Source organism: Mustelus asterias, chromosome 23, assembly GCF_964213995.1.
Source record: "Mustelus asterias chromosome 23, sMusAst1.hap1.1, whole genome shotgun sequence".
Taxonomy (NCBI): domain Eukaryota; kingdom Metazoa; phylum Chordata; class Chondrichthyes; order Carcharhiniformes; family Triakidae; genus Mustelus; species Mustelus asterias.
Genome location: NC_135823.1, coordinates 20,823,240 through 20,850,355, shown reverse-complemented (window position 1 = coordinate 20,850,355; position 27,116 = coordinate 20,823,240). Strand labels below are relative to the sequence as shown.

Below are 27,116 nucleotides of genomic sequence, written 5' to 3'. Positions count from 1 at the left end.
TTAACCTAGACAACATTCACATTTGAGCTGACAAGTGACATAGTATTCTCCCTGTCAATGGCACTGCCATTATTAAATTCCCCCATCACCATCCTGGGGATTGCCATTCACCAGATACTTACGAAACAGCCATATAAATACTGTGGCTACAAGAGCAAATCAGAGTTCCAGAGTGCGTGACTACATCCTGACTCCCCAGAGTCTGTCCACCACCATCCAAAACACATCTTAGGAGTGTTAGAATACTCCACACATGAGTGCAGCTCCAACAGCACAAGGATCTTGACACCATCAAGGTCAAGCTTGATCAGTGCCCCATCCACTACATTCACTCCCTTCAACAATGACTGCAGCAACTCATCAAGCCGTCAAAAGGCACCTTCCCAAACTTATGACCTTTGCCACCTACAAAGTCAAGGTCAGCAGACACAAGTTCCCAAATAATCTCTTCAGTTGTTTTGAGTGAAAATTCTGGCACTCCCTTTCGAACAGCTTTGTGGGTGTACCTGCATCTGCAGTGGCTCACCAACACCTTAGTGGGCAAATATGAATTTGTCTTGCCAGTGACATGCATGTGAAAAATAACTCACTGGTAATTAGAAGTTGAAATACCTTAGGCAGTAGCTACACATTGAGAATTGATACCAGCTTAGTGTAGGGATGTGCATATAAAGTCAGTCAATGCTCATTTTTCTTCACAAAGAGTGATGGAAGCATGTTTTAAGAATACTTAGCTGAGTTTATGAAAAAAGCACTTCAATGCCAACACTTTTTATTTTGAAAAAATTTCAACTTACAAGATAGAAAAGTCAAATACAACTAGATGCTGCAAATTAAAAAGCAAAAGTTCAAACAAACACTAACAGCACAGCCAGGCAGATAACACAAGATTCAATAACTAATCAAAAGAACATCTTCATTAGCATTATGTAGCCACAATTGCCCTTTTCAAATTTTAACTGGAGTTATACAGAATAGAAAATATTGCAATGCAAGTTCTTAGGCAAAAAATTGACACAGGAAAGATTAATTTCCCACTCTTTCCAGTGTGCTTTTACCATCCAGGGTTTAATTTCTCCTCGATTGCCTCCTATTTTTTTTTAAGTATTTGGTCCCATACTTAAATTAGAGATCGATAGAGTGGAATTGGAGTAGAATTCTCATACACTAAACCACTTGTGGCGAAGTTAATTTTGTGCTCCTAATACACTTCATAAAAAAAAGAGCAAAAGCATAACCTTTGTACATAAAATTACAAATAATTAGCATTGTCTACTGCTGTATAAAACTGCTGCAAAGTTTGAATTCACTGGTCAACACTGACCGAGAGTGGAAAATGTTCTGTTCGTCTCAACCTCCATAAATCTGATTTTCACAAAAAGAAATGCATTGAAAATTGGTCATGATTAGTCAAACATTTGTAATGGAAATAAATGCTGGAAGTTCTGCACTGTGTTTATAATATTTAGCATGTTAACTGAAGAGCTCAAAACAATACTTGGGGGTGCGATAGAACACCATTGCTTAAGCCTGTAGTCTAAACGTACAACTGAAGTCACCTTTATTGACCAGTTTAATTTTGATAAATATCTCAAGGCAAGATTGGTACCGACATACTTACTTGGTAGTGGTGAAGGAAAGAAATCAAGGATTTGGGGGAAATACAGCATGTCCATTTGGGGCACTGGTTGTTCAGATGTCTATGCTTCAAGGTGGTCTGTAAGTACTTGCTCGTTCCATTCTGAAGACCGAGGTTAGTGGCCTTTCAGCAACATTGACAAGTGGGCAATTCTGCAGTGGAGTTGCGCTGACAACTGGATGGATCATCCACACCTCATCTTGCAGCCAACTGTGTGAACCAGTCTCAATCCAGTTCCCATGAGCACAGACATGGAAAAAAAATTGCTCATGATTGTCAGCCTTAAGAACATGCCATACTGAGCTGGTACAACAAACGGTGCAGTAGAGGTGCATTAATGCAGGAGCGGCTTTACATCTGGCTGGCACTATACTTAAAAGTGTTACCTAATCCTTCACTGGAGAATTACCATACTTAGGGCAGTTCTAGATGCGACCACCAACTTTCAAAAACTCAACAAGAATAAAGAACAAATTTACAACCATTCACACTATTGGCAATTATTGAAAAGCTTCTCAAAGGCAACAGCACAAATTATGGAAATAAGCAAAAATGAACTCAGTTGAAGCAATTAACAAGTGCAAGCTTTTCGTCTTTGATCAACTGACAAAAGGGAACACAATATTACTAACGTGGCTGGGTATGTCTCCAGGAAAGAAACCTTAAGCCGAGGCCGCTGCGCTTCCAAATGGACTTCCGGCGCCTAAAGTGGGGAAGAAAGAGGAATGGAGTTCTCTTGTAGCTGGAGTTGCTGCTTTCAGACAAAAGGAAATCAGATCTTGATGAGATCTCTACATGTAATTAATAAAAGGAATACTGTGCATTTAAAAGTGATCTAAATGCAAATTTACTCGTTAGTTTAAAATATGGGGAAGTCAGTAGAATACCTGATTCCTTAAACAGATTGTTCAGTTGGAAACATCCATATTTGCTTGATGGAATGCTACAAACATCCTCCACATCGTCCCCCCCATTATACATACTCCATTCTCACAATCTGATAAGGTAGGGACAACCTCCTTCTGTTTCCCCTCTAATTTACAATGCTGAGTATATAAGAATGAAATAGATGGCTCATGTTAGCCCAATACTTTCTACAAACACTGAACACAATCCTATCCAAACTCCTACAGAGGCAAAACGTTCATAGTTTCACTGATGGGTTAGTTAGGGATCAGCAAGGATGACAGAAATACTCCAGGTTAGCCATTCTGCAGAGATTTTAGGGACTAGTAGGTTAATTCTTTCAATACGGTGCTTATTAACAAGTAGCAACATATCCCATAGTGCTGTACACATTTTAAATATAATTAAAGCTATTATACACCAGTTGGCAGGTCTGTTAAGCTAACATGGAGACATTTGTGCAACATTAAGCTTTTAATCCAAATTGTGATTCTAGAGCACCAAGCAGACATTTTAGTGACCAGCTCATTTCTTATTCGGAGTCTCAACTGCCCTTGCAAAGTTGAAGTAAATGGAAATCAGGGGGAAAGCCCTCCACTTGGAGTTATATCTAGCACAAAAGATGATGGGTGGCGTTGTTGGAGGCCATACTTCGCCACCCCAGGACATCATTGTAGGAGTTCAGCAGTCACGCCCATCTTCAATGACCTTCCATCATACGGTCAGAAGTGATGGCTGCACTATGTTCAGCACCATTCGCTGATAATGAAGCAGTTTGTGTCCAACATTCAGACCTGGGATAAGTGGCAACGGACATTTGCATCATACAAGTGCCAGGCAATGACCATCTCCAACAAGAGAGAATCTAACCATCTCCCCTTGACATTCAATGCCTTTATCAGCAATGGATTCCCCCATTATTAATATATTGGATGTTACCATTGACCAGCAACGGAATTGGAATAGCCATACAAATACCGTGACCAGAAGAATAGGTCAGAGGCTGGGAATTCTGTTGCGATTAATTCACCACCCGTCTCTCCAAAGCCTGTCCACCATCTACAAGGCACAAGTCAGGGGTGGGATGGAATGAGTGCAACTCCAACACCACTCAAGCAGCTCAAGATCACTCAGGATAAAGCAGCCTGCTCAATCAACACTCCACCCACCAACCTAAATATTCACACTCTCCACCACCGACACACACGAGGTGCACTGCAACTTACCAAGGCTCCTTTAACAGCGAACTCCCATGAGAGAATTTTTTAAAATGTCTTTGGAATCTGTTGAAAGAAAAGTAAATTACCTGAAGGAACACTGCAGCAGACAAGGCTGGAGCCTTTTTCTGTTGGAAGCATCTTGAGCAGACAAGGAAGTGGCATTCTCTGAGGCAATGCTACCTTCAGCACCATCTTCGGTTTCAAAATATAAATGGGTCGGGGAAGCAGTGAGACTGGCTTCTTGTTCCGTGCTGGATCTGGAACTGACCGAAAGGGTGTCCTCAGTTGTCTGCTCAGGCACTATTTCATCTACCAGCTCTTCCTCCTCAATATCTTCAGAGTCACCTGGTCAAAGCATACATTTAATAGGTTGAAATTCTACATCAGAAGATTCATCTGACCACTTTCATTGGGCGGCACATTGGTTAGCACTGCTGCCTCAGTGCCAGGGTCCCAGATTCAATTCCTGGCTTGGGTCACTGTCTGCGCATTCTCCCCGTGTCTATGTGGGTTTCCTCCGGGTGCTCCGGTTTCGTCCCACAGTCCAAAAGACATGATTAGGTGCATTAACCATGCTAAATTCCCCCTCAGTGTACCCGAACAGGCGCCAGAGTGTGGTGACATGGGGATTTTCACAGTAACTTCATTGCAACGTTAATGTAAGCCTACTTGTGACAATAATAAATAAACCTAAATAATGTGTGCCTAAGGTGCTGGCCTCCTCACTAGTGTGAGTATGGTAACCTTTGGAGGTTTGAGGACATGGTTAGGCAGCAGTACAAAAGGTCCTTGCTATGGAGGAAAAGCAAAAAAGAAACAAAATGTAGGGCAGCATCTGGAGAAATGAAATAAATGGTCAGGAAAACTGCATTGTACCGTGCTCAAGTTTTGACCGTGTGCATTTCAACTGCTCCTTTAACATTTTTTTTTTTAATGCTTTGGTTTGTTCTTTCTTCAATTAGACTATCTGCTGGCAGAGTCAATCCAAACCAAAAATATACAAAGAACAGACTGGATTAATAACAATATAGCAAAGATTTACACACATCTGTCTAGTCAGAAATGATGTCCAATTCCGTGTCAATTCCTTCCCCATTAGGGAGAGAAAAACCACCTTCAACAAAGGTTCCCCAAGAGCTAGTGTATCACGCGAAAGTCAGCCCCCGATTACCCTTCACCCCCTTGTTAAGCAAGAATCTAACTCTGCCTTAAAAATATTCAAAGACTTGCTTCCACTGCCTTTTGAGGAAGTGTTCGAGACCTACGACCCTCAGAGAAAATTCTCCTCATCTTCGTCTACCCTGACAATACCCCTCAGGATCTTACAGGTTTCGATCTGGTCACCTCTTACCTGAAGCACTTACACAGCAATAACCTGTTCCATTTGGTTTCTGCCAGAGTAACTCAGCACCACACCTCATTACAGCCTTAGCCCAAGCACTAATTAAAGAGCTGAATTCCAGAGCTGAGAATCATTGCCCTCGACGCCAAGGCACTTGACAGTGACATCAAGACAGCGTGAGCAAAATAAATGGCAAGTAATATTTATACCACACATCATTGCCAGACAGACAATCTCCAACAAGAGAGAATCTAACTGGCTCCCTTTGACATCCATTGCTGAATCCCCCACTGTCAACATATTGCGGATTGTCATTGAATAGACACTGAACTAGACTGGGTGCATACATACTGTTAACAACGAGAACAGGTGGTGGTCTTGTGGTGCAATCTACCTCGGAGACAGAAGCTCCAGGTTTAAGTGCCAGTCTTGGACCAGATAGGCAAGGAACATATGTTCATAATGCAACCAAACAGATTAAATAAGAACCTGTTAGAGACCTTGTGGCATAGAGGTAGTATCCCTAACACTGGAAGAAGCTCCAGGTTAGAGTCCAACATGAGGACTTTCTGGTCTAGAAGCAGCCTTCAGTGTGGTTCAATGGGCTGATCATCAGCTTGGGAACCCTTGCACCACTTCCCCCACTATTCCCCAAGGGTAAAGTGGTGTGTGTGAGAAGTTGCGTTTGGGAAAGTAAAAACCTGTAAATCCTTCCAACACATGCTTTCAAGCAGAGACAAGAACAGATCAGATCAGAGATGAGGAACTCATAACGAGTAACAACTCCCCAAAGCCTGTCCACCATCTCCACGAGCGTGGATGAGTGCAGCTCAAAAAAAACTCAAGAAGCTCAACACCATCAAGGACAAAGAAGCCTGCTTGATTGGCAGCCCATTTACCACCTTAACCATTGGCTCCCTCCACCACCAAAATACCCTGAGAAACTTGCCCAGAATCTCTTGACAGGACCTTCAAACCCTGTGGCTTCCACCATCTAGAAGGACAAGGGCAGCAGACGCATGGGAATACCACCTGAAAGTTCTCCTCCAAACACCATCCTGACTCGGAACTATGGCTAGAATTCTCCGATGTTGGATGCCCTGCCACTGCTGCCAGCGAGAATGGAGAATTTGGCACTCAGCCAAGTCTCCATTCACTGCAGCAGGACCGGAAAATCCCAGCTGCGGACAGGGTCGGAGATTTCCAGATTATTGTTGTTCCTTCACTATCACTGGGTCAAAATCCTGGAACTCCCTCACTAAATAGCGCTGTGGATGTACCTCCTGGGGCAGCACGATGGCACAGTGGTCATCACTGCTGCCTCAGTGCCAGGGACTTGGGTTAGATTCCCGGCTTGGGTCACTGTTGGTGTGGAGTTTGCATGTTCTCCCTGTGAATGTACAAGTTTCCTCCGTGTGCTCCTGCTTTCTCCCACAGTCCAGAGATGTGCAGGTTAGGTAGATTGGCTATGCTAAATTGCCCCTTAGTGTCAGGGGGGGGACTAGCTAGGATAAATGTATAGGGCCTGGGTGGGATTGTGGTCAGTGCACACTCGATGGGCCAGATGGCCTTCTTCTGCACTGTAGGATTCTATGATTCTATTCTATAAACAGGTTTCTCATTCCACCTTAGAGGGTAATTAGGGATGGACAATAAATGCTCGCCTTGCCAGCCAGCGATGCTCACATTTGAAGGACTAATGCATAAAATTTTATTCAGAACTTGATGAGACCACACCCGGAGCCCTGTGCAGAGTTCTGGTCTCCTTATGGAAGGAAGGATATACTTTGCCTTGGAGACAGTACTGCAAAGGGGAAGGAGCTGTTTTATGAAATATTCTCTGGAGAAGGAAGTGTGATATGAAATGAAAGATTCTGAGGGTAAACAAAGAGGTTGCGTCCCCTTGCTGGGGAATTTAGAAATGAGGTTACAGTCTCAGGACAATGGCTGACCATTTAGGACTGACACAAGGTGATGCATGACTAGAACAATAAAGATATGTTAATATTGTATAGTAAGAAGTCTCACAACTCCAGGTTAAAGTCCAACAGGTTTATTTGGTAGCACAAGCCACGAGCTTTCGGAGTGCTTGCTGCCCCTTCGTCAGGTGAGTGGGAGTTCTGTTCACAAACAGGGCATCTAAAGACACAAACTCAATTTACAAAATAATGGTTGGAATGCGGGTCTTTACAGGTACAGACAAATGTGAGTGGCGAGAGGATTAAGCACAGGTTAAAAGAGGTGTGAATTGTCTCCAGCCAGGACAGTTAGTGAGATTTTGCAAACCCAGGCAAGTTGTGGGGGTTACAGATAGTGTGACATGAACCCAAGATCTCGGTTGAGGCCGTCCTCATGTGTGCGGAACTTGGCTATCAGTCTCTGCTCAGCAACTCTGCGCTGTCATGCGTTGTGAAGGCTGCCTTGGAGAACGCTTACCCAAAGTTCAGAGGCCGAATGCCTGTGACCGCTGAAGTGTTCCCCACCAGGAAGAGAACACTCTTGCCTGGTGATTGTTGAGTTGGCCGAGTTGCAGGAGTATGTACTGTGTACCTGGTGGATGATGTTCTCACGTGAGATGATGGCATCCGTGTCGATGATCCGGCACGTCTTGCAGAGGTTGCTGTGGCAGGCTTGTGGCACAGCAAAAAAACCGCACCGACCTCCTCAGAAGACAAACATGGGACACAGCAGATAGAGTACCCGTCATCCAGTAGTTCCCCGGAGCGGAGAAGCTATGACATCTTCTCCAGAGCCTTCAACATGTCATTGATGAAGACGAACATCTCGCCAAGTTCATCTCCACACCCCCACTTCTTGCCTTCAAACAACCGCACAACCTCAAACAGACCATGGTCCGCAGCAAACTACCCAGCCTTCAGGAGAACAGTGACCACGACATCACACAACCCTGCCACAGCAACCTCTGCAAGACGTGCCGGATCATCAACACGGATGCCATCGTCTCACGTGAGAACACCATCCACCAAGTACACAGTACATACACTTGCAACTCGGCCAACGTTGTCTACCTGATACGCTGCAGGAAAGGATGTCCCGAGGCATGGTGCATTGTGGAGACAATGCAGACGCTACGACAACAGATGAATGAACACCGCTCGACAATCACTAGGAAAGCATGTTCTCTTCCTGTTGGGGAACACTTCAGCGGTCACAGGCATTTGGCCTCTGATCTTCGGGTAAGCGTTCTCCAAGGCGGCCTTCACGACACACAACAGCGCAGAGTCGCTGAGCAGAGACTGATAGCGAAGTTCCACACACGCGAGGATGGCCTCAACCGGGATCTTGGGTTCACGTCACACTATCTGTAACCCCCATGACTTGCAACATTTCTAACTGTCCTGGCTGGAGACAATGCACATCTCTTTAACGTGTGCTTAACTCTCTGTCCACTCACATTGTCTGTACCTTTAAGACATGATTACTTGTAAAGACTCACATTCCAACCATTATTTTGTAAATTGAGTTTGTGTCTTTATATGCCCTGTTTGTGAACAGAACTCCCATTTACCTGATGAAGGGGCAGTGCTCAGAAAGCTAGTGGCTTGTGCTACCAAATAAACCTGTTGGACTTTAACCTGGTGTTGTGAGACTTCTTACTGTATTTACCCCAGTCCAACGCCGACATCCCCACATCAATATTGTATAGAACACTGGTTTAGCTGCAACTAGAGTATTACAATCAATTCTAGCCCTCATACTTCAGGAGAGATGGGGGGGGGGGGGGGGTTAGAAAGAGTGTATAGAAAAGATTCACAAGAATGATTCCAGGGATGAGTTAAGTAGATAGATTGAAGAAGTTACAACTTGTTTTCTTTGGGGAAGGGAACGTTTGGAAGAGGCTGTGAAAATCACGATGATTCTAGACAGAGGGAAATGGTGCCAAATAAAGATTGAGAACCAGAGGGAACAAGTTTAAGGGAATCGGTAAAAGTAGCAATAGAGAAAGGAGAAAAAAAAACTTTCACACAGCAGGCGATTGGGATCTGCACTGCCAGAGAGTAGGGTGGAGGCAGGTTCAATTGAGGCATTCACCAGGTAATTGAATTATCTGAAAAGGAACAATTGCAGGGAAGAGGCAGGGGAATAGCACAAAGCAAACTGCTCTTTTCGGAGGGCTGGCACAGACACAATGGGCCAAAAGGCCTCGTGCTGTAATCATTCTGCATTTCTGTGAAATTTACTCACTCAGGGTTGTGAACCTTTATCTACCAGAGGACCATGGATACTCAATTGAAAATGTTCATATTGTCCCGGAGATGGAGAATTTTTTAAGCTCTCAGGGGTATGGAGATAGAGCAGGAAAGTGGAATGAGGAGACAGAAGATCAGATGAATGACAGGGCAGGCCGGAGGGGTCATATGGCCTACTCCTAGTTTTCAACGTTCTCAGGTTAGTCTTCTGAATCCCATGTTATGCCACTTTGCACAAACCTGGTTTCCCAGTTATCAGGACCCTTTAAATTAGCAGGGACACAGGGGGCAGAGATCACATGGCTCCTGCCACGTATTTTAAAAGTAAAAGTGGATCAGTGGCAATCACCGGGATCTCAGTGCTATACCCTCGCTGCTAGCTTAGCTCACAAATGGCAAGATGCAGCCAAATCTGCACATTGCATTGGAATTTGATAGAAACTAGAAAACCTCCCGGAACTCAGAACAGCTCAGGGGCAGAAAGCAAAGAGTAGCTCATGGGGCTAACTTTACAAAGCTGGCAGCAAAGAGAAAGGAGGTAACTAATGAAACTTAGACATCATGCGCTTTGAAACAACTTTATTTTACCTGACCTGAATTGGCATTTGATTGTACTACTGCTTTTTTCAGGCTTAAAGGACTATAATGGCACCTGAAACATATTTGGAAAACCACCCAATTCATTCAGAATCACTATTTGGTGTCCACTTGAACTGGACGATAAGTGCTCGCAATGAAACATGTTGAGCAACTAGAAACATAAGATTAGTGGGCCTTTGTCACATCTAACATACACAGTAGCAGATCCAGCCAAGAGAGGAACCTTGGTCCATCAGCCCCACCCAAATCAGAACATGCCTTAGTGCATTTCTAATAACCCCAAAACCCATGTGTTGACTAGAACCTTTCTGGCTCTCACAACTGTTCACTGTAATGCATGCAATATAAAGGTAACCTTAACCGGACTTCAACCATACTGATTAACCATGCCATAAATAACGTTATTAGTTTCATGACTAAATGATCTACGACATCAATAATGTTTTCTCTGCACGCACCTCTCCCTACACCCCCACCCACCATTCCTGACTTGCCTTCCTCTGCTGACTGCCCATCTCCATTTCCTATGTTACTCCAGCTCCAGGAATACGGGCTTTCATTTTCATCGAACTCTGCATCCATAATGTTGTCATCGTCACCTTCTTGGGCTTCAGCAGCCAAGTCTGCATTTCCTGAGACACAGAAATACATTAGTTGTATTTTTCTATTGTACCATCATTTGAAAAGCTACAGCCTGTATCGGCTGTTGAGAGCATTGAATAGGACTGTACAAAGGTCAGTCAGTTCAGAACAAACGAGAGCACTCTCACACAGTTTGGGTCACCAAAAGCTGACAGAGAAAGTTTATCTCCACTCCGCTTCACAGCACCAGGGGCCTGGGTTCGATTCCCAGCTTGAGGCACTGTCTGTGTGGAGTTTGCATGTTCTCCCCGTGTCTACGTGGGTTTCCTCCGGATGCTCCGGTTTCCTCCCACAGTCTGAAAGACTCCCCTCATGTCGCTATCTACCATCCAAAATGTTTTTCCATAAAATCGATAGACATTTGTTTTCAGGGTGCGAGGCACGTCGACTTGTCGGTACTTCCTTTCCCAAGTGACTGTCGCACAGCCTTCGTATACAAACTCAGGGGCATTAAAAAATAAATGGTTATAAAGTTTATTTATTAGTGTCACAAGTAGACTTACATTAACACTGCAAATGAAGTTATTGTGAGAATCCCCTAGTTGCCACACCCCGCCGCCTGTTTGGGTACACTGAGGGAGAATTTAGCACGGCCAACGTACCTAACCCACGTCTTTCAGACTGAGGGAGGAAACCGGAGCATCCGGAGGAAACTCACGCAGACACGGGGAGAACGCGCAAACTCCACACAGACAGTGACTCAAGCTGGGAATCGAACCCAGGCTCCTGGTGCTGTGAAGTAGCAGTGCTAACCACTGTGCTACCGTGCTGTATAGTGGTCACGTTCAGCCGGACTGAGCAAGGGTGGCAGGTTCACTTCACTGAAGGACATTAGCAGGCTTTTAGGAAAAGGCAAAAGAGTCCACGGCCTCGGCCCATAGGTTACCAGGTTTATTTAATTCAATTTCAACGAGTCAGCATGCTAGCATTTACTGTACCCCTGGGCAGCATAGAAAAGGATTTCCACAATTAATCACTTGCTTTTCATGAGTTCACATAGCGTCTTTGTTACAACTCCAGCATTCAACTCCTTTGTGTCGTTATGCATGGGAAGACCATTCTAACTTGGCAACTCTGCAGTGGCTTTGTGATTTTAGATGGGTGGCGAATGGGTCAAATCACAAAGCAAAATGGCAGTTTTCAGTCTAATTTCTTCTCGTTAACCTGCGGCGAACAGCTGTAGCTAAGATTAACAAGATCTGTTTTCTGTAATGGTGTTTGGTCAATGACAGGTTGGCTCTTTATTGAGGAATGATTCAACCTATCCTGCCTGCTTTTACATTCCCTTTTCATGCGGTTATTAGTATTCCTCTTGGGCTGAGAGTTAAATTTTCCATCCTAGGTATTGAAACCTAAATGGAAATATGTTGCCACCTGTTCCCTTTATAGAGTATTAACAACTGGACTGTTCCTTCGAGACCAATGCTGGAATCTCACCTTTCTACAAGATTCTGGGACAAATCACTCCACCGTTAGTCAGAGTGCTGCTCTTCTTAAGTTTCAAGTTTATTTGTTCATTAGTGTCACAAGTAGGCTTACATTAACACTGCAAAGAAGTTACTCCCCCTATAAAATTCCCTAGTCGCCACACTCTGGCGCTTGTTTGGGTACACAGAGGGAAAATTTTAGTGTGGTCAATGCACCTAACCAGCACGTCTTTTGGACCGTGGCGGGGAAACCGGAGGAAACCCACGCAGACACGGGGAGAACGTGCAGACCCCGCACAAGCAGCGACCCAAGCCGGGAACCGAACCTGGGTCCGCGGCGCTGTGAGGCAGCAGTGCTAACCACTGTGCCACCATGCTGCCCCAAAAAGAACGAGAGAATTTAAACATTATTCATTCATGGAATGTGGGCATCACTGGCTGTGCCACCCTCCTGCAACTTTACCCACAAGTAACTAATTAATTGTGTGTTGAGCCATATAGTTACTCACCATCATCTTCATAGGCAGTAGGATCGGTAAACTGCAAGTGATCATCCGAGACCCAATCCTGAATGATCCCTTCAAATAGCTTCAGGCGATGGTGCATCCTGCACAACCGACTTCTGAGAAGAGCTATCTTTTCCTTGTACTTTTTCTTTGCGTCCCGGTAGCAGTTGTGTTCCTCCAGCTGGATCTGGGTAAGCTGGGCTCCACATCCCATTCTGCAAGACTGGCTCCAATGTTCACAAACTTGTTCATGAGCAGCAAGGTTCTTCTGAAAGACTTCGGTGGTACAGGCTTCATGCTTGCATCTGACCATCCTAAATTCGCAAGCAGCTTTATGCCTCGTGTACTGTTCAAGGGGAAACGTCTCCCGGCAACCATAGACAAGGTTTTCACACTGCATTACAGAAGCGGAGAGCCAAGAGCCATTATCATAGAATCCCTACAGAGTAGGAGGCCATTCAGCCCATCGAGTCTGCACCAACAACAATCCCACCCAGGCCCCATCCCCATTTACCCCAATGCATTTGCCCTAAGCTAATCCCCCTAGCACTAAGGGGCAATTTAACATGGCCAATCCACCTAACCTGCACACCTTTGGACTGTGGGAGGAAACCCACACAGACACGGGGGAAACGTGCAAACTCCACACAGACAGTGACCCAAGCCGGGAATCGAACCTGGGTCCCTGGCGGTGAGACAGCAGTGCTAACCACCATGCTGCCCCCAAAAAATAAAACAGGAGAATTGTTAAAAATTAGTCATTCATGGGATGTGGGCATCGCTGGCTGGGCCAGCATTTGTTGCCCATTCCTAATTGCCCTTGAACGAATGGCTCACTAGGCCTTTTCAGAGGGCAGTTAAGAGTCAATCACATTGCTGTGGGTCTGGGGACACATGTAGGCCAGACCAAGTAAGGACAACAGATTTCCTTCCCTAAAGATCATTTGTGAACCAGATAGGTTTTCCTTTTTGAAAAGGTCATTCCTACTAAGATGAGCTTTCAATTCCAGATTTGAGAAGAAAACGTATTAACTGAATTTCAAATTCCACCAGCCGTCGCGGTGGGATTTGAACCCACGTTCATAGAACATCAGCCTGGACCTCTGGGTTACTAATCCAGTGGCATTACCACTGCACCACCATCTCTCCCCTCAAGGAAAATGGTGTAGAGTGGTTAGGCAAAGAGCAAGTAGAGGGGACAGATTGGATCACATTTTCAAAGAGCTGGTACAGGGAACGATGGACCAAATGGCAGAATTTTGTACTGCAAAATTCGACGATCTAGTTTTGAGAGCACTGATCGCAATCCAAAAAAAAGAGTTAGGACTTCTTTCCAAATGAAAAAAGACAGACTGAAGACCTGCCCTTCAACCCTTAAAATGTACAAACAAAATTGACGCAGGAAAGCCAGTTATCCAGGCAAGTTTCTTACTTGCTCCTTCCCCACCGGGCAAATTTCCTCAGCATTTTTCCACCTTCACTCACGGATGTGAGAAACAAGACCGGGGGAAATCACAGGACGGAAACCAATGACAGTGATGTGCACTGGCTTCTTTAAAGCAGGTCCCATTGTAGCCGATATCAATTAGCTTCACACAACTTCAACTCTCAGCTTACCTTCATGATCAATCGACCAATCAGGTTGTGGATCATGGGTATCACGGATCGAGCCACACTCCGCACCTTCTTCCTGCAGTAAGGACACTCCTTCTTCCTGAAGGGAATTATATTATGTTAGGCAAATGCAAACCCACATTGTGATTGTAACAATGTATTCAGGAACAATGTGAATCATAGACTCCTACAGTGCAGAAGGGGGCCATTTGGCCCATCGAGTCTACAGCGACCACAATCCCACCCAGGCCCTATCCCCATAACCCCACGCATTTACCCTAGCTAGCCCCCCTGACGCTAAAGGACAATTCAGCATGGCCAATCCACCTAACCCGCACATCTTTGAATTGTGGGAGGAAATCGGAGCACCCAAAAGAAACAGACATGGGGAGAATATGCAAACTCCGCACAGACAGTGACCCAAGCCAGGAATTGAACCCGGGTCCCTGGCGCTGTGAGGCAGCAGTGCCAACCACTGCCACCATGCCGAAAACATCTTCACCAATTGACGTGTTAATTCATTATTCCATAGGACACCTGGAACTATTAATATACTTTGCAAACAATTTTTTTTTGACTACCATTTTATATACGAGCCACAAGTTAAAGATTTAGATCACATCAGTCTCCTAAAGTACATTCAAATGTATCCCTCAAAACATACTTTCAGATAGGCTGGGACTTTTTTTCCCCTGGAGCGTAGGAGGATGAGGGGTAACCTTATAGAGGTTTATAAGAGGCATAGTCTTTTCCCCAGGGAAGTCCAAAACTAGAGGGCATAGGGTTAAGGTGAGAGCAGGAAGGTTTAAAAAGGAACCCGAGGGGTAATTTTTTCAGAAGGGTGGTGTGTATATGGAACAAGCTTCCAGGAGGTGGTAGAGTCGGGCACAATTACAACATTTAAAATACATTTGGACAGGTACATGGGTGGGAAAGGCTTAGTGCGATTATGGGCCAAACGGGACTAGATCAATTTAGGAAGCCTGGTCAGCATGGACGAGTTGGGCCGAAGGGCCCATTTCTGTGCTGTACATCTCTATGACTCATCCAATCTTAGGGCAAAAACATCCTGCTTCCTCCACCCATTGTCCTCCCCATTCTCTCTCCTTAGACAGATGGGAGAAGCAACCCTCAACCGTCTCAGCCAACTTGACATTGTTAATAATTGAATAAGCTGTGTTTTTATTTGAACCTTACTACTCTATTTGATTAGTGATAAGTGAACTGTACCCAGTTGTGTCTAACGATATATTGTGGAGCAGTGTTACTGCACAGCAATACGCCGGAGATAACTTATTTCTCTGACAAAGAGTCATACAGACTCAAAACATTAGCTCGGTTTCTCTCTCCGCAGACACTGTCAGACCTGCTGAGATTTTCCAGCATTTTCTGATTTTGTTTCAGATTCCGCCATCCGCAGTAATTTGCTTTTATACAACTCATTTCTCTGTCTCCAGCATCCTGGAAGCAAAAGTTAATAAGTACACCTATCGAAACCCTAGTTTTGGGGGGTTGGGGGAGAGAGAGAGAGAAGAGAAGGGGAGGCAATATGCAAATTTAGGGTCATATGAACTATAAATAAGAGCTTTCACCATAAGCATGTGTGAAGCCATAGCAGGGAAAGATGTTATGGAATTGGAGATAAACTTAATATTTAAATCTCTACTTCAAAAAAAAATGCTCAAGGATGGATATGCATCTACTGGAAAGACATAAATTCCTAAATAAAGTGCATTTACTGTTAAACGTTTATGAGGGGAGTGCAGCCAAGTCAGTAGTGTTCTTTGACCTTGTGATCTAAATTCAAATCCAATCAGATAGAATCATAGAATCCCTACAGTGCAGAAGGAGGCCATTCAGCCCCATCAAGCCTGCATTGACAATAATCCTACCCAAGCCCTATCCCCATAACCCCATGTATTTACCCTAGCTAGTCTCCCTTACACTAAGGGTTAATTTAGCATGGCCAATCAACCTAACCCGCACATCTTTGGACTGTGGGAGGGAACTGGAGCATCTGGAGGAAACCCACCCAGACACTGGGAGAACATGCAAATTCCACACAGTGTGGAGACCGGAATTGAACACTTGCGCTGTGAGGCAGCAGTGCTAATCAGGTGGGGTCGAGGCAGGAAAGGGGGAGAAAAATATTTTTCAATAGGAAATGGCCCCAGGAGTTTGCTATTTGACTGTGAGCTAACAGCATGCATGACACATCAAGTGTCAGCAGGTCTGACAGCATCTGTGGGGAGAGAATAGAGCCAATGTTTCGAGTTTAGATGACCTTTCATCACCCAAAGGGTCATCTAGACTCGAAACATTGGCTCTATCCTCTCCCCACAGATGCTGTCAGACCTGCTGAGATTTTCCAGCATTTTCTGTTTCAGATTCCAGCATCCGCAGTAATTTGCTTTTACATCTCAAGTGTACTCTTAAAGAGCAACAGCTGAAAATCTTCCCACATATTTCAATATAGATGCAAGATGTGTCAAAATTCACTCAACAATAGAAACTTTAGCAAAAGCAATATTTCATCATTTTTAACCATAGTTTAAACACAGACCCTCACTTTCAAACATAGCATTTCATACAGAAGTCTCCAGGTACAGGCATACACACACACTGAAATACCCCAGGAACTCTTAAAAATGAGCAAGAAGTCTTTACTCTGTAAGCCACTTTGCAATGCAGCTTTTGCAGAAGACATGCTGGCAGCCAAGTTCCACCGGGTTTTTGAGCACACCGTGACAGATGGTACAGATGAACTCAGGGTCAGGGGCATTCTCAAACAGCTCAACATCGTATCCAGAATCCTGAATCAAAAAGAATACACAGAATTAAAATTGGCATTTTATCCCAACTTGTAGTTTAAAGAGGGAGGCAAGGAACAGAAAATATCTTTGTCTTTCTCTGTTCAATGAGGCTCTGTGAGACATGCTTAAATAAGAAAGAAAATGTGGAAATTGCCAACTTGCATAAATGGCAGGGAATTTGACGCTTCTGACTGTTCACCTCCAATAACACTAAATAAAGATTCCTCATTGCAGATTAATTGTTTTCTTTCCCAATACCCTTTCCTCCGGTATGCAATTTTTAAAAATTCAATCATGGGATATGGGCTGTCCAGCATTTATTGCCCATTCCTAGTTGCCCTCGAGGGGTAGTTGATAGTCAACCACATTGCTGTGGCTCTGGAGTTACATGTAGGCCAGACCAGGAAAGGAACAGCAGATTTCCTTCCCTAAAGGAAATTAGTGTACCAGATGAGTTTTTCCGACAATGGTTTCACGGTCATCAGTAGATTCTTAATTCCAGATTCTTTTAAAAAATCAAATTCAAATTCCACCATCTGCCATGGCGGGATTCGAACCCAGGTGCCAAGAACATTTGTTGAGTTTCTGGATTAATAGTCTAGCGATAATATCACGAGGCCATCATCTCCCCAGTGGACACAGAACGGAATTTTTACAAACGGGATTGGGGCCATCTTGAAGATCTCCACCCCACCACCCAGCCCCCCCCGATTGTACAGGGGAAGCAGTGGTATTGTCACTGGGCTAGTAATCCAGAGATCCAGGACATCTCTGGGAACCCTATTACGAATCCCACCACAGCAGATGGCGAAATTTGAATTCAATACAAATCTGGAATTAAAAGTTTAATAGAAACATAGAAAAACTACAGCACAAAACAGGTCCTTCGGCCCCACAAGTTGTGCCGAACATATCCCTACCTTTTAGGCCTACCTATAACCCTCCATCCTATTAAGTCCCATGTACTCATCCAGGAGTCTCTTAAAAGAGACTATTGAGTTTGCCTCCACCACCACTGACGGCAGCCAATTCCACTCGCCCACCACCCTCTGTGTGAAAAACTTCCCCCTAACGTTTCCCCTGTACCTACCCCCCCAGCACCTTAAACCTGTGTCCTCTCGTAGCAGCCATTTCCACCCTGGGAAAAAGCCTCAGAGTCCACCCGATCTATGCCTCTCAACATCTTATATACCTCTATTAGGTCTCCTCTCATTTCTCCAAGGAGAAAAGACCGAACTCCCTCAGCCTATCCTCATAAGACATGCCACTCAATCCAGGCAACATCCTTGTAAATCTCCTCTGCACCCTTTCAATCTTTTCCACTTAAAAGTTTAATGATGAAACCATTGTCATTTGTTGTAAAAAAAAACATCTGGTTCACTAATGTCCTTTACAGATGGTAATCTGCCATCCTTACCTGGTCTGGCCTACATGTGACTCGAGATCCTGGCAAACCAGTCAGTTCAAGGGCTATCAGGGATGGACAATAAATGCTGGCACAGACAGCGATGCCCACATTCCATGACTGAATAGAGACTCCATTAAAATTATATTTGTTGCAGTTGGGGTCAGAAGTGAAGTTGTGAAGAGTTTCCCCAGCTCATCTAGCATACAATGATATATACGTCAGGAGTTCAGTAACCATCTTAATGTGCTACTGTGTTCCATTTTAGCCCCCATCAGAACTACTTCAAAGATGATCCTGAGGGGACTTGGCAGGGTGGATGTTGAAACAATATTTTCCCTTGTGGGAGACATTAGAACAAGGGGACACGTCAAAAATAAGGGGTTCCCCATTTAAGATGGGAGAGGAGAATAACTTTTTTCTCCCCAGAGTATTGAGTCTTTGACTTTCTCCCCCAGGCACTGGTGGAGACAAGTTAATTGAATATTTTTAAGGCTGAGGTAAGATGCCATTCTGGACTATCAAGAGTGTCACCGGGGTAGGCAGAATGTGCGGTTGAGGCCACGATCATTTTAAAGTTTATTTAGTGTCACAGGAAGGCTTACATTAATACTGCAAAGTTACTGTGAAAATCCCCTAGTCGCCACACTCTGGCGCCTGTTCGGGCACATTGGAGGGAGAATTTAGCATGGCCAATGCACCCTAACCAGCACATCTTTCAGACTGTGGGAGAAAACTGGAGCACCTGGAGGAAACCCATGCAGACGAGGCAAACATGCAAACTCCGCACAGACAGTGACCCAAGCCAGGAATCGAACCCGAGTCCCTAGTGCTGTGAGGCAGCAATGCCAGCATGCTGCCACCAAATCTGGCAGCAGTGGGATTTGAACCCACACCTGTGTTGAGATTGGAGCCGAAATCCAGCACCTTAAACCGTTCAGCTACAATCAGCATGATCTTACCAAATGGTGGAGCAGGCACGAAGGGTTAAATGGTCTACTCCCTGCTCCTAGTTCATATGTACAAAAAGCTACAGCAACATCGAAAGTCACCGCAATAACCTGTCAACACTGACACAACCCAACCTATTGCTTTAGTTCTCCGTGAGTAACTGAACCTAGCCCAAAATCCAAATACTTAGCTCAAAAGAAAATGTAGATCTAATCCATTTCTCCTTCAGTGAAAAGAATATTAAAATCTAGCCAGATTGTTACTTAACCAACTCTTTACTTAACATAGACTCATAGTCATAGAGTCATAGAGGTTTGCAGCATGGAAACAGGCCCTTCGGCCCAACTTGTCCATGCCACCCGATTTATTTTTTTTTAAACCCCTAAGCTAATCCCAATTGCCTGCATTTGGCCCATATCCCTCTATATCCATTGTACCCATGTAACTAACTAAATGCTTTTTAAAATACAAAACTGTACCCGCTTCTACTACCACCTCTGGCAGCTTGTTCCAGACACTCACCACCCTCTGAAAAAATTGCCCCTCTGGACACTTTTGTATCTCTGCCCTCTCACCTTAAACCTATGCTCTCTAGTTTTAGACTCCCCTACTTTTGGGAAAAGATATTGACTATCTAGCTGATCTGTGCCCCTCATTATTTTATAGACCTCTATAAGATCACTCTAAGCCTCTTACACTCCAGAGAAAAAAGTCCCAGTCTATCCAGCCTCTCCTTATAACTCAATCCATCAAGTCCCCGTAGCATCCTAATAATTTTTTTCTGCACTCTAATTTAATAATATCCTTTCTATAATAGGGTGACCAGAATTGCACACAGTATTCCAAGTGTGGCCTTACCAATGTCTTGTACAACTTCAACAAGACGTCCCAACTCCTGTATTCAATGCTCTGACCAAGCATGCCGAATGCCTTCTTCACCACTCTGTCCACCTGTGACTCCACTTTCAAGGAGCTATGAACATGTACCCCTAGATCTCTTTGTTCTGTAACTCTCCCCAATGCCCTACCATTAACTGAGTAAGTCCTGCCCTGGTTCAATCTACCAAAATCCATCACCTCGCATTTGTCTAAATTAAACTCCATCTGCCATTCGTACACATCGTAAAATCTTTCCAAACTTGGTCATGGCTTATAATATGGATCTAATGGTTCATTCGAATCTCCAAAGCACCTATATTTGTGGCTCAGAAATGTCACAGAACACAGGAGGCAATACAAAATAAAGGGTACAACTCAAAGTGTGTATACAAGCAGTATTCATTGAAGGTGCCAGGACAGGCCGAGATAGTGCTTAATAAAGCAGACAGTACCCTGGGCCTTATTAATAGGGGCACAGAGTGCAAGAGCAAGGAAGTTATGTTCATAGAAATCATAGAAACCCTACAGTACAGAAAGAGGCCATTCGGCCCATCAAATCTGCACCAACCACAATCCCACCCAGGCCCTACCCCCATATCCCTACATATTTTACCCACTAATCCCTCTAACCTACGCATCTCAGGACACTAAGGGGCAATTTTAGCATGGCCAATCAACCTAACCCGCACATCTTTGGACTGTGGGAGGAAACTGGAGCATCCGGGAGGAAACCCATGCAGACACGAGGAGAATGTGCAAACTCCACACAGACAGTGACCCAAGCCAGGAATCGAACCCAGGTCCCTGGAGCTGTGAAGCAGCAGTGCTAACCACTGTGCTACTGTGCCGCATAAGGCATTAGTTTGGCCTCAGGTGAAGTACTGAGTCCAGTTGTGCGTGCCACACTTTAGAAAAGATGTGAAGGTGTTACAGAGTGCAGAAAAGATTCACGGGAATGAATTTTCCTTGGAATAAGGAAGGCTGAGAGGGGCCAGGACAAGAATATAAAAGGGAAAAACTGTTCCCACTTGTGAAAAGATCGAGAACAAGAGGACACACTTAAAATAATTGGCAAAGAAAAACATTCACACCGTGAATTGTCAAGGACTGAAATACATTGCCCGACAGCATGGCGGAGGGAGGTTCAATTGAGGCACTCCAAAGGGAATCAGACTTATGTGAAAAGGAAGTAGTGCAGGTTACAGGGAGGAGGAGGGAGAATGACACCATGTGAATTGCTCAGAGAGCTGGTGCAGATACATTGGGCTGAATGGCCTCCTTCTGCACTGTAACCATTCTGTGAATTCTGTTTTTTTGATGGTCCAGCTGGAATTTGGGACTCACCCTTGGTTTCCTGTCTCACATTATGCCTATCTGGTGTTGATGAATAGGCTTACACTAGGTATCTCTGGTGAGAATAGAAAAACAATTCAGTATGGCCAATACACCTAACCAGATCATCTTTCGGACTGTGGGAGGAAACCGGAGCACCCGGAGGAAACCCACGCAGACACGGGGAGAAGGTGCAGACTCCACACAGTCAGTGATCCAAGATGGGAATCGAACCCGAGTTCCTGGCGCTGAGAGGCTGCAGTGCTAACCACTGTGCCACAACGAGGGAATGTAAAACATTAAACATGCAAGGAATATCAAATATCAGCATTTTCTTTTTTACAATTACATTAGGAAAGAGGGAGTGAATAGGAGCAACATCGTTAAACTGGTAAGTGACATTGCAAGTGAAAATAAGGACATGTTGGATAATTATTGTGTTTGTATTTATAGTTTTTTTAAAAAATTCGTTCATGGGATGTGGGCATCACTGGCTGACCAGCAGTTATTACCCATCCCCGAGGAGCAGTTGCTGGGGATCTGGAGTTACATGTAGGCCAGACCAGATAAGGACAGCAGATTTCCTTCCCTAAAAGGACATTAGTGAACCAGATGGGTTTTTATGACAATTGATAATGGTTTCATGGTCATCATTGGACTTTTTAAATTCCAGATTATTGAATTCAAATTTCACCATCTGCCATGGTGGGATTCGAACCCAGGTCCCCAGAGCATTACCCTGGTCTCTGGATTACTAGTCCAATGACAATACCACTACACCAGCACCTCCTCATAGTGGAGGAAGAGGTCGAGACACCAGACATCCCAAGGACACAAATATTGATTCGGGGACTTACAAAAATTAACATGGCAAAAGATCAGTTAGGATATGGCACAGTGGCTAGCACTGCTGCCTCAGTTCCAGGAACCTGGGTTTGATTCCTGGCCTCGGGTCACTGTGTAGGGTTTGCATGTTCTCCCCGTCTCTGCGCGAGTTTCCTCCGGGTGCTCCAGTTTCCTCCCACAGTCCAAAGATGTGCAGGTTGGGTGCATTGGCTATGCTAAAGTTCCCCTTAGTGTCCCGGGATGCGTAGGTTAGAGGGATTAGCAAAGTAAATATATGGCGTTCCGGGGATAGGGCCTGGGTGGGATTATTGTCACTGCAGACTCGTTAGGACAAATGGTCTCCTTCTGCGCTGTAGAAATTCTATGAAAAAAAATGCACTAAAGAGCGACAAGTCCCTAGGACCAGATGGTTTCCACCTCAGGATTTTAAAAGGAAGTGGGTGAGAAGATTGCAAATCACAGAATTCTTAGTTCAGGAGGAAGCCATTCAGCCCATCTAGTCTGCATCGACTGACAGTATCTTACCCAGGCCCACCACACCACTCTATCCCTTGGCTAATCTATCTAACCTACACACATCTTGGGAAATTAAGAGGCAATTTGCTATAGCCAATCGACCTAATCTTTAGGGTATGGGAGGAAACCGGAGCACCCAGAGGGAGAACGTGCAAATTTCACACAGGCAGTCACCCAAGGCCGGAATTGAACCCGGGTCCCTGGTGTTGTGAAGCTGTGCTAATCATTGTGTAACCCCTAAATAATGCCTCAACTATAATATTCCAAAATTCTTTCAATTTTAGGAACTTCTCCTTTAGATTTACTATTTGAAGGCAAGCATGCAGCTGCAGCAGGCGGTAAAGGCAGCAAATGATATGTTGGCCTTCATTACGTGAGGTTGAGTACAGGAGCAGGTAAGTGTTGTTGCAATTATACAGGGCCTTGGTGAGGCCACACCTAGAATATTGCGTGCAGCTTTGGTCTCCTTTTCTGGAGGAAGGATGTTCTTGCTCTTGAGGGAGTGTGGCGAAGATTTACCAGGCTGATTCCAGGGATGGTGGGACTGATGTATGAGGAGAGATTGACGAGGTTAGGATTGTTTTCGCTGGAGTTCAGACAAATGAGGGAGGAATCTCAGGGACTTAAATTCTAACAGGACTAGACAGAGTAGATGCAGGGAGGATGTTCCCGATGGTGGGGGAGTCCAGAACCAGGGGTCACCAGTCTGAGGATTCAGGGTAGACCATTTAGGAAGGAGATATTTCTTCACCCAAAGAGTGGTGAGCCTCTGGAATTCATTACCACAGGGAATAGTTGATGCCAAAACATTGAATGTATTCAAGGGGTGGCTAGATATAGCACTTGGGGCGAATGGGATCAAAGGTTATGGGAAGAAAGCAGGATTAGGCTATTGAGTTGGACGATCAGCCATGATCGTGATGAATGGTGGAGCAGGTTCGAAGGGCCAAATGGCCTCCTCCTTTCTATGTTTCGCTGTTTACAAAAAAGGAGAGAGAGAAGAAAAAATCAGGTCGCCTGTCATCAGAAAATGATTAGTGTATAATTAAATTTTCAGCTGATTAGAGCACCAGCATGGATTTATAATAGACAGCTCATGCCTGATGAATCTTATTGAATTTCTGAAGAGCGAACAATATCCCTCATTCAGCGCTCCGAGTGTTCCTAAATAATGGCATGCTGAAGAAAAATCATTTCCCACAAAAAAACCATTTATGGGCCACATTCCTGATCTGTCATTTCTATACCCAAAAACCTATTGGTTGCCTTGAAGCTAAATAGCCCAAAAATCCTCGACTTAACTACTCTTACGAACTTTAAAACCATTTACTTACTAATTATTTCGACTTATCCTCACTGTGGGAAATGGTGAGTGGGAGGGTTGTAAGCAAGACCTGGCCTGAAGCACCTAGAGATCAAACTGACTGGCCGCAAAATGGAGTAAGAAGCCTCACAACACCAGGTTAAAGTCCAACAGGTTTATTTGGTGGCACAAGCCACAAGCTTTCAGAGTGGGAGTTCAGTTCACAAACAGGACATATATAGACACATACTCAATTTACAAAATAATGGTTGGAATGTGAGTCTTTACAGGTAATCAAGTCTTAAAGGTACAGACATTGAGAGTGGAGAGAGTTAAGCACAGGTTAAAGAGGTGTGTATTGTCTCCAGCCTGGACAGTTAGTGAGATTCAGCCTCTGATCTTCGGGTAAGCCTCTGATCTTCGGGTAAGCGTTCTCCAAGGCAGCCTTCACGACACATGACAACACAGAGTCGCTGAGCAGAAACTGATAGCCAAGTTCCACACACATGAGGACAGCCTCAACCAGGATCTTGGGTTCATGTCACACTATCTGTAACCCCCACGACTTGCCTGGGCTTGCAAAATCTCACTAACTGTCCTGGCTGGAGACAATACACGTCTCTTTAACCTGTGCTTAACCCTCTCTCCACTCACATTGTCTGTACCTTTAAGACTTGATTACCTGTAAAGACTCGCATTCCAACCATTATCTTGTAAATTGAGTTTGTGACTATATATGCTCTGTTTGTGAACAGAACTCCCACTCACCTGATGAAGGGGCAGCGCTCAGAAAGCTTGTGGCTTGTGCTACCAAATAAGCCTGTTGGACTTTAACCTGGTGTTGAGACTTCTTACTGTGCTTGCCCCAGTCCAACACCTGCATCTCCACATCATAGCAAAATGAAGGCCGTCTTTCAACAACCAGCCCTCAAAGGACAAAGCTAATTTAGATAGTCATAGAGTCACAGAGGTTTACAGCATGGAAACAGGCCCTTCGGCCCAACTTGTCCATGCCACCCCATTTTTTTTCTAAACCCCTAAGCTAGCCCCAATTGCCCATGTTTGGCCCATATCCCTCTATAGCCATCTACCCATGTAACTGTCTAAATGCTTTTTAAAAGGCAGAATTGTACCTATATGTAGCAGACTTATTCTCCAAACAATGCAATAACTTCAGTCTTATAATCAGCACAAGGAAACAGAAGGCAACGGCCCAGTAATATTATCGCTAGACTATTAATCCAGAAGCTCAGCTCACATTCTGGGGACCTGGGTTCGAATCCCACCATTGAAGACGGTGGAATTTGAATTCAATATTTTAAAAATCTGGAATTAAGAATCTACTGATGGCCATGAAACCATTGTCGGAAAAAGCCATCTGGTTCACTAATGTCCTTTAGGGAAGGAAATCTGCCATTCTTACCTGGTCTGGCCTACATGTGCCTCCAGAGCCATAGCAATGTGGTTGACTCAACTGCCCTTGGGCAACTAAGGATGGGTAATAAATGCTGGCCAGCCAGCGATGCCGATTCAATGCCACCAATGAATTTTTTTTTAAAAGTCTGTAGCAGCCGGCTCCAGGAAAGCCCTGTTTCCAGCCCATAGTTTCAGTTCCTGAACAGAACCTGTCAGGAGTGGATAAGTTCATTCGTACACTCCCTCAGGCTGTCTATATTGATGATGAGACACTTGCAAAGCAAGTGTAGCCTTTGGCAGACTGTGAGCATCAGTCTGGGAATGAGCAAGAGTAAGTCTGCCTACCAAACTGAAAGTCTATAGAGCAACAGTCCTGTCCATTTAGTTCTACACACAAGATTTGAAACAAACATCAGCGTCACGGCAAGAAGCTCAACCACTTTCACTTGAGCTACCTTCAAAAGCTTCTAAAGATCAAATAATCATAGAATCCCTCCAGTGCCAAAGGAGGCCATTCAGCCCATCGAGCTTGCACCGACAACAATCCCACCCAGGCCCTATCCCCACGTATTTATCCTGCTAATCCCCCTGACACTATCATGGCCAATCGATCTTTGGAGTGTGGGAGGAAACCGGAGCATCCCAAGGAAACCCATGCAGACACGGAGAACATGCAAACTCCACACCGACAGACAGGGAATTGAACCCGGGTCCCTAGTGCTTGTGAGGCATCAGTGCTAACCACTGTTCTGCAGAGCCAGTGCCCACCTGAGTTGGCATTGCCAAGAATCCACAAGGTATTAAGACAGTCACAACTGGGCTGGGCATGTCGCGAGAATGTTGGACACTTGATTACCAAAGCAAATCCTCTATGGAGAGCTGGGCTCTGAAATGGTCAAAAGGAAACACTACAAAGACAGTTAAAGGGTTCACTTCCAAACGTAGATCAACCTTAACAGTCACCTGCCTACTGGAACCTACCAAATAGCTTGGGTGAAGAACATGGTCATCTTCACCTTGAAGGCGAAGAACAAAATAAAAAGATGATGGGACTAAAAAGCCACACATGCAAATTTGCCAATTACTCAATGATAGTTGGCATAATAAGTAGTGAAAATTGAAGCATAACATTACAAAGTTATTCAGCAGATTAAGTGAATGGGAAATCCACGATTTCCATGTCAGTACACGTGGACAATCCACTTTGGACCTAAAAATTGGAGAAAAGTAAACAATGGAGGCCCAAAGAGACTAGTTAGAAAGTTTAAAATGTTACAAGCAGTTACAGGAATTAATCAAAAAGGCTAGTGAATGCTAGTCTTAATATCTAGAACATTAGAATACAAAGGGATTTAAATGGTGTTACAGCTATAAAAAGCTCTAGTTAGGAGTGCTACGTTCAGTGATGGGTGCCACACCTTAGGTAGGATATACTGGCATTGGAGGGAATACAATATAGATTTATCAGAATGATATCTGGACTCACAAATGTTAAATTACACAAGCAATCATATTCCCTGGGATTTAGAAGATTAAGGGTTTATCTGA

The 27,116-nt window shown here is 44.5% G+C and overlaps 1 protein-coding gene across 1 annotated transcript; it reads right to left on the bottom strand.

Annotated features, from left to right (window-relative positions):
- Positions 1-763: 763 nt before the first annotated feature.
- Positions 764-26,396, bottom strand: rnf151 (ring finger protein 151). Its single transcript, XM_078240978.1, has 7 exons — positions 26,337-26,396; positions 16,775-16,920; positions 14,111-14,207; positions 12,497-12,887; positions 10,413-10,550; positions 3,852-4,110; positions 764-2,342 (listed from the first exon to the last, which is right to left on the bottom strand). Exons 1-7 carry the CDS (start codon positions 26,394-26,396, stop codon positions 2,267-2,269), a joined length of 1,167 nt encoding a protein of 388 aa, XP_078097104.1. The 3' UTR covers positions 764-2,266.
- Positions 26,397-27,116: the final 720 nt, after the last annotated feature.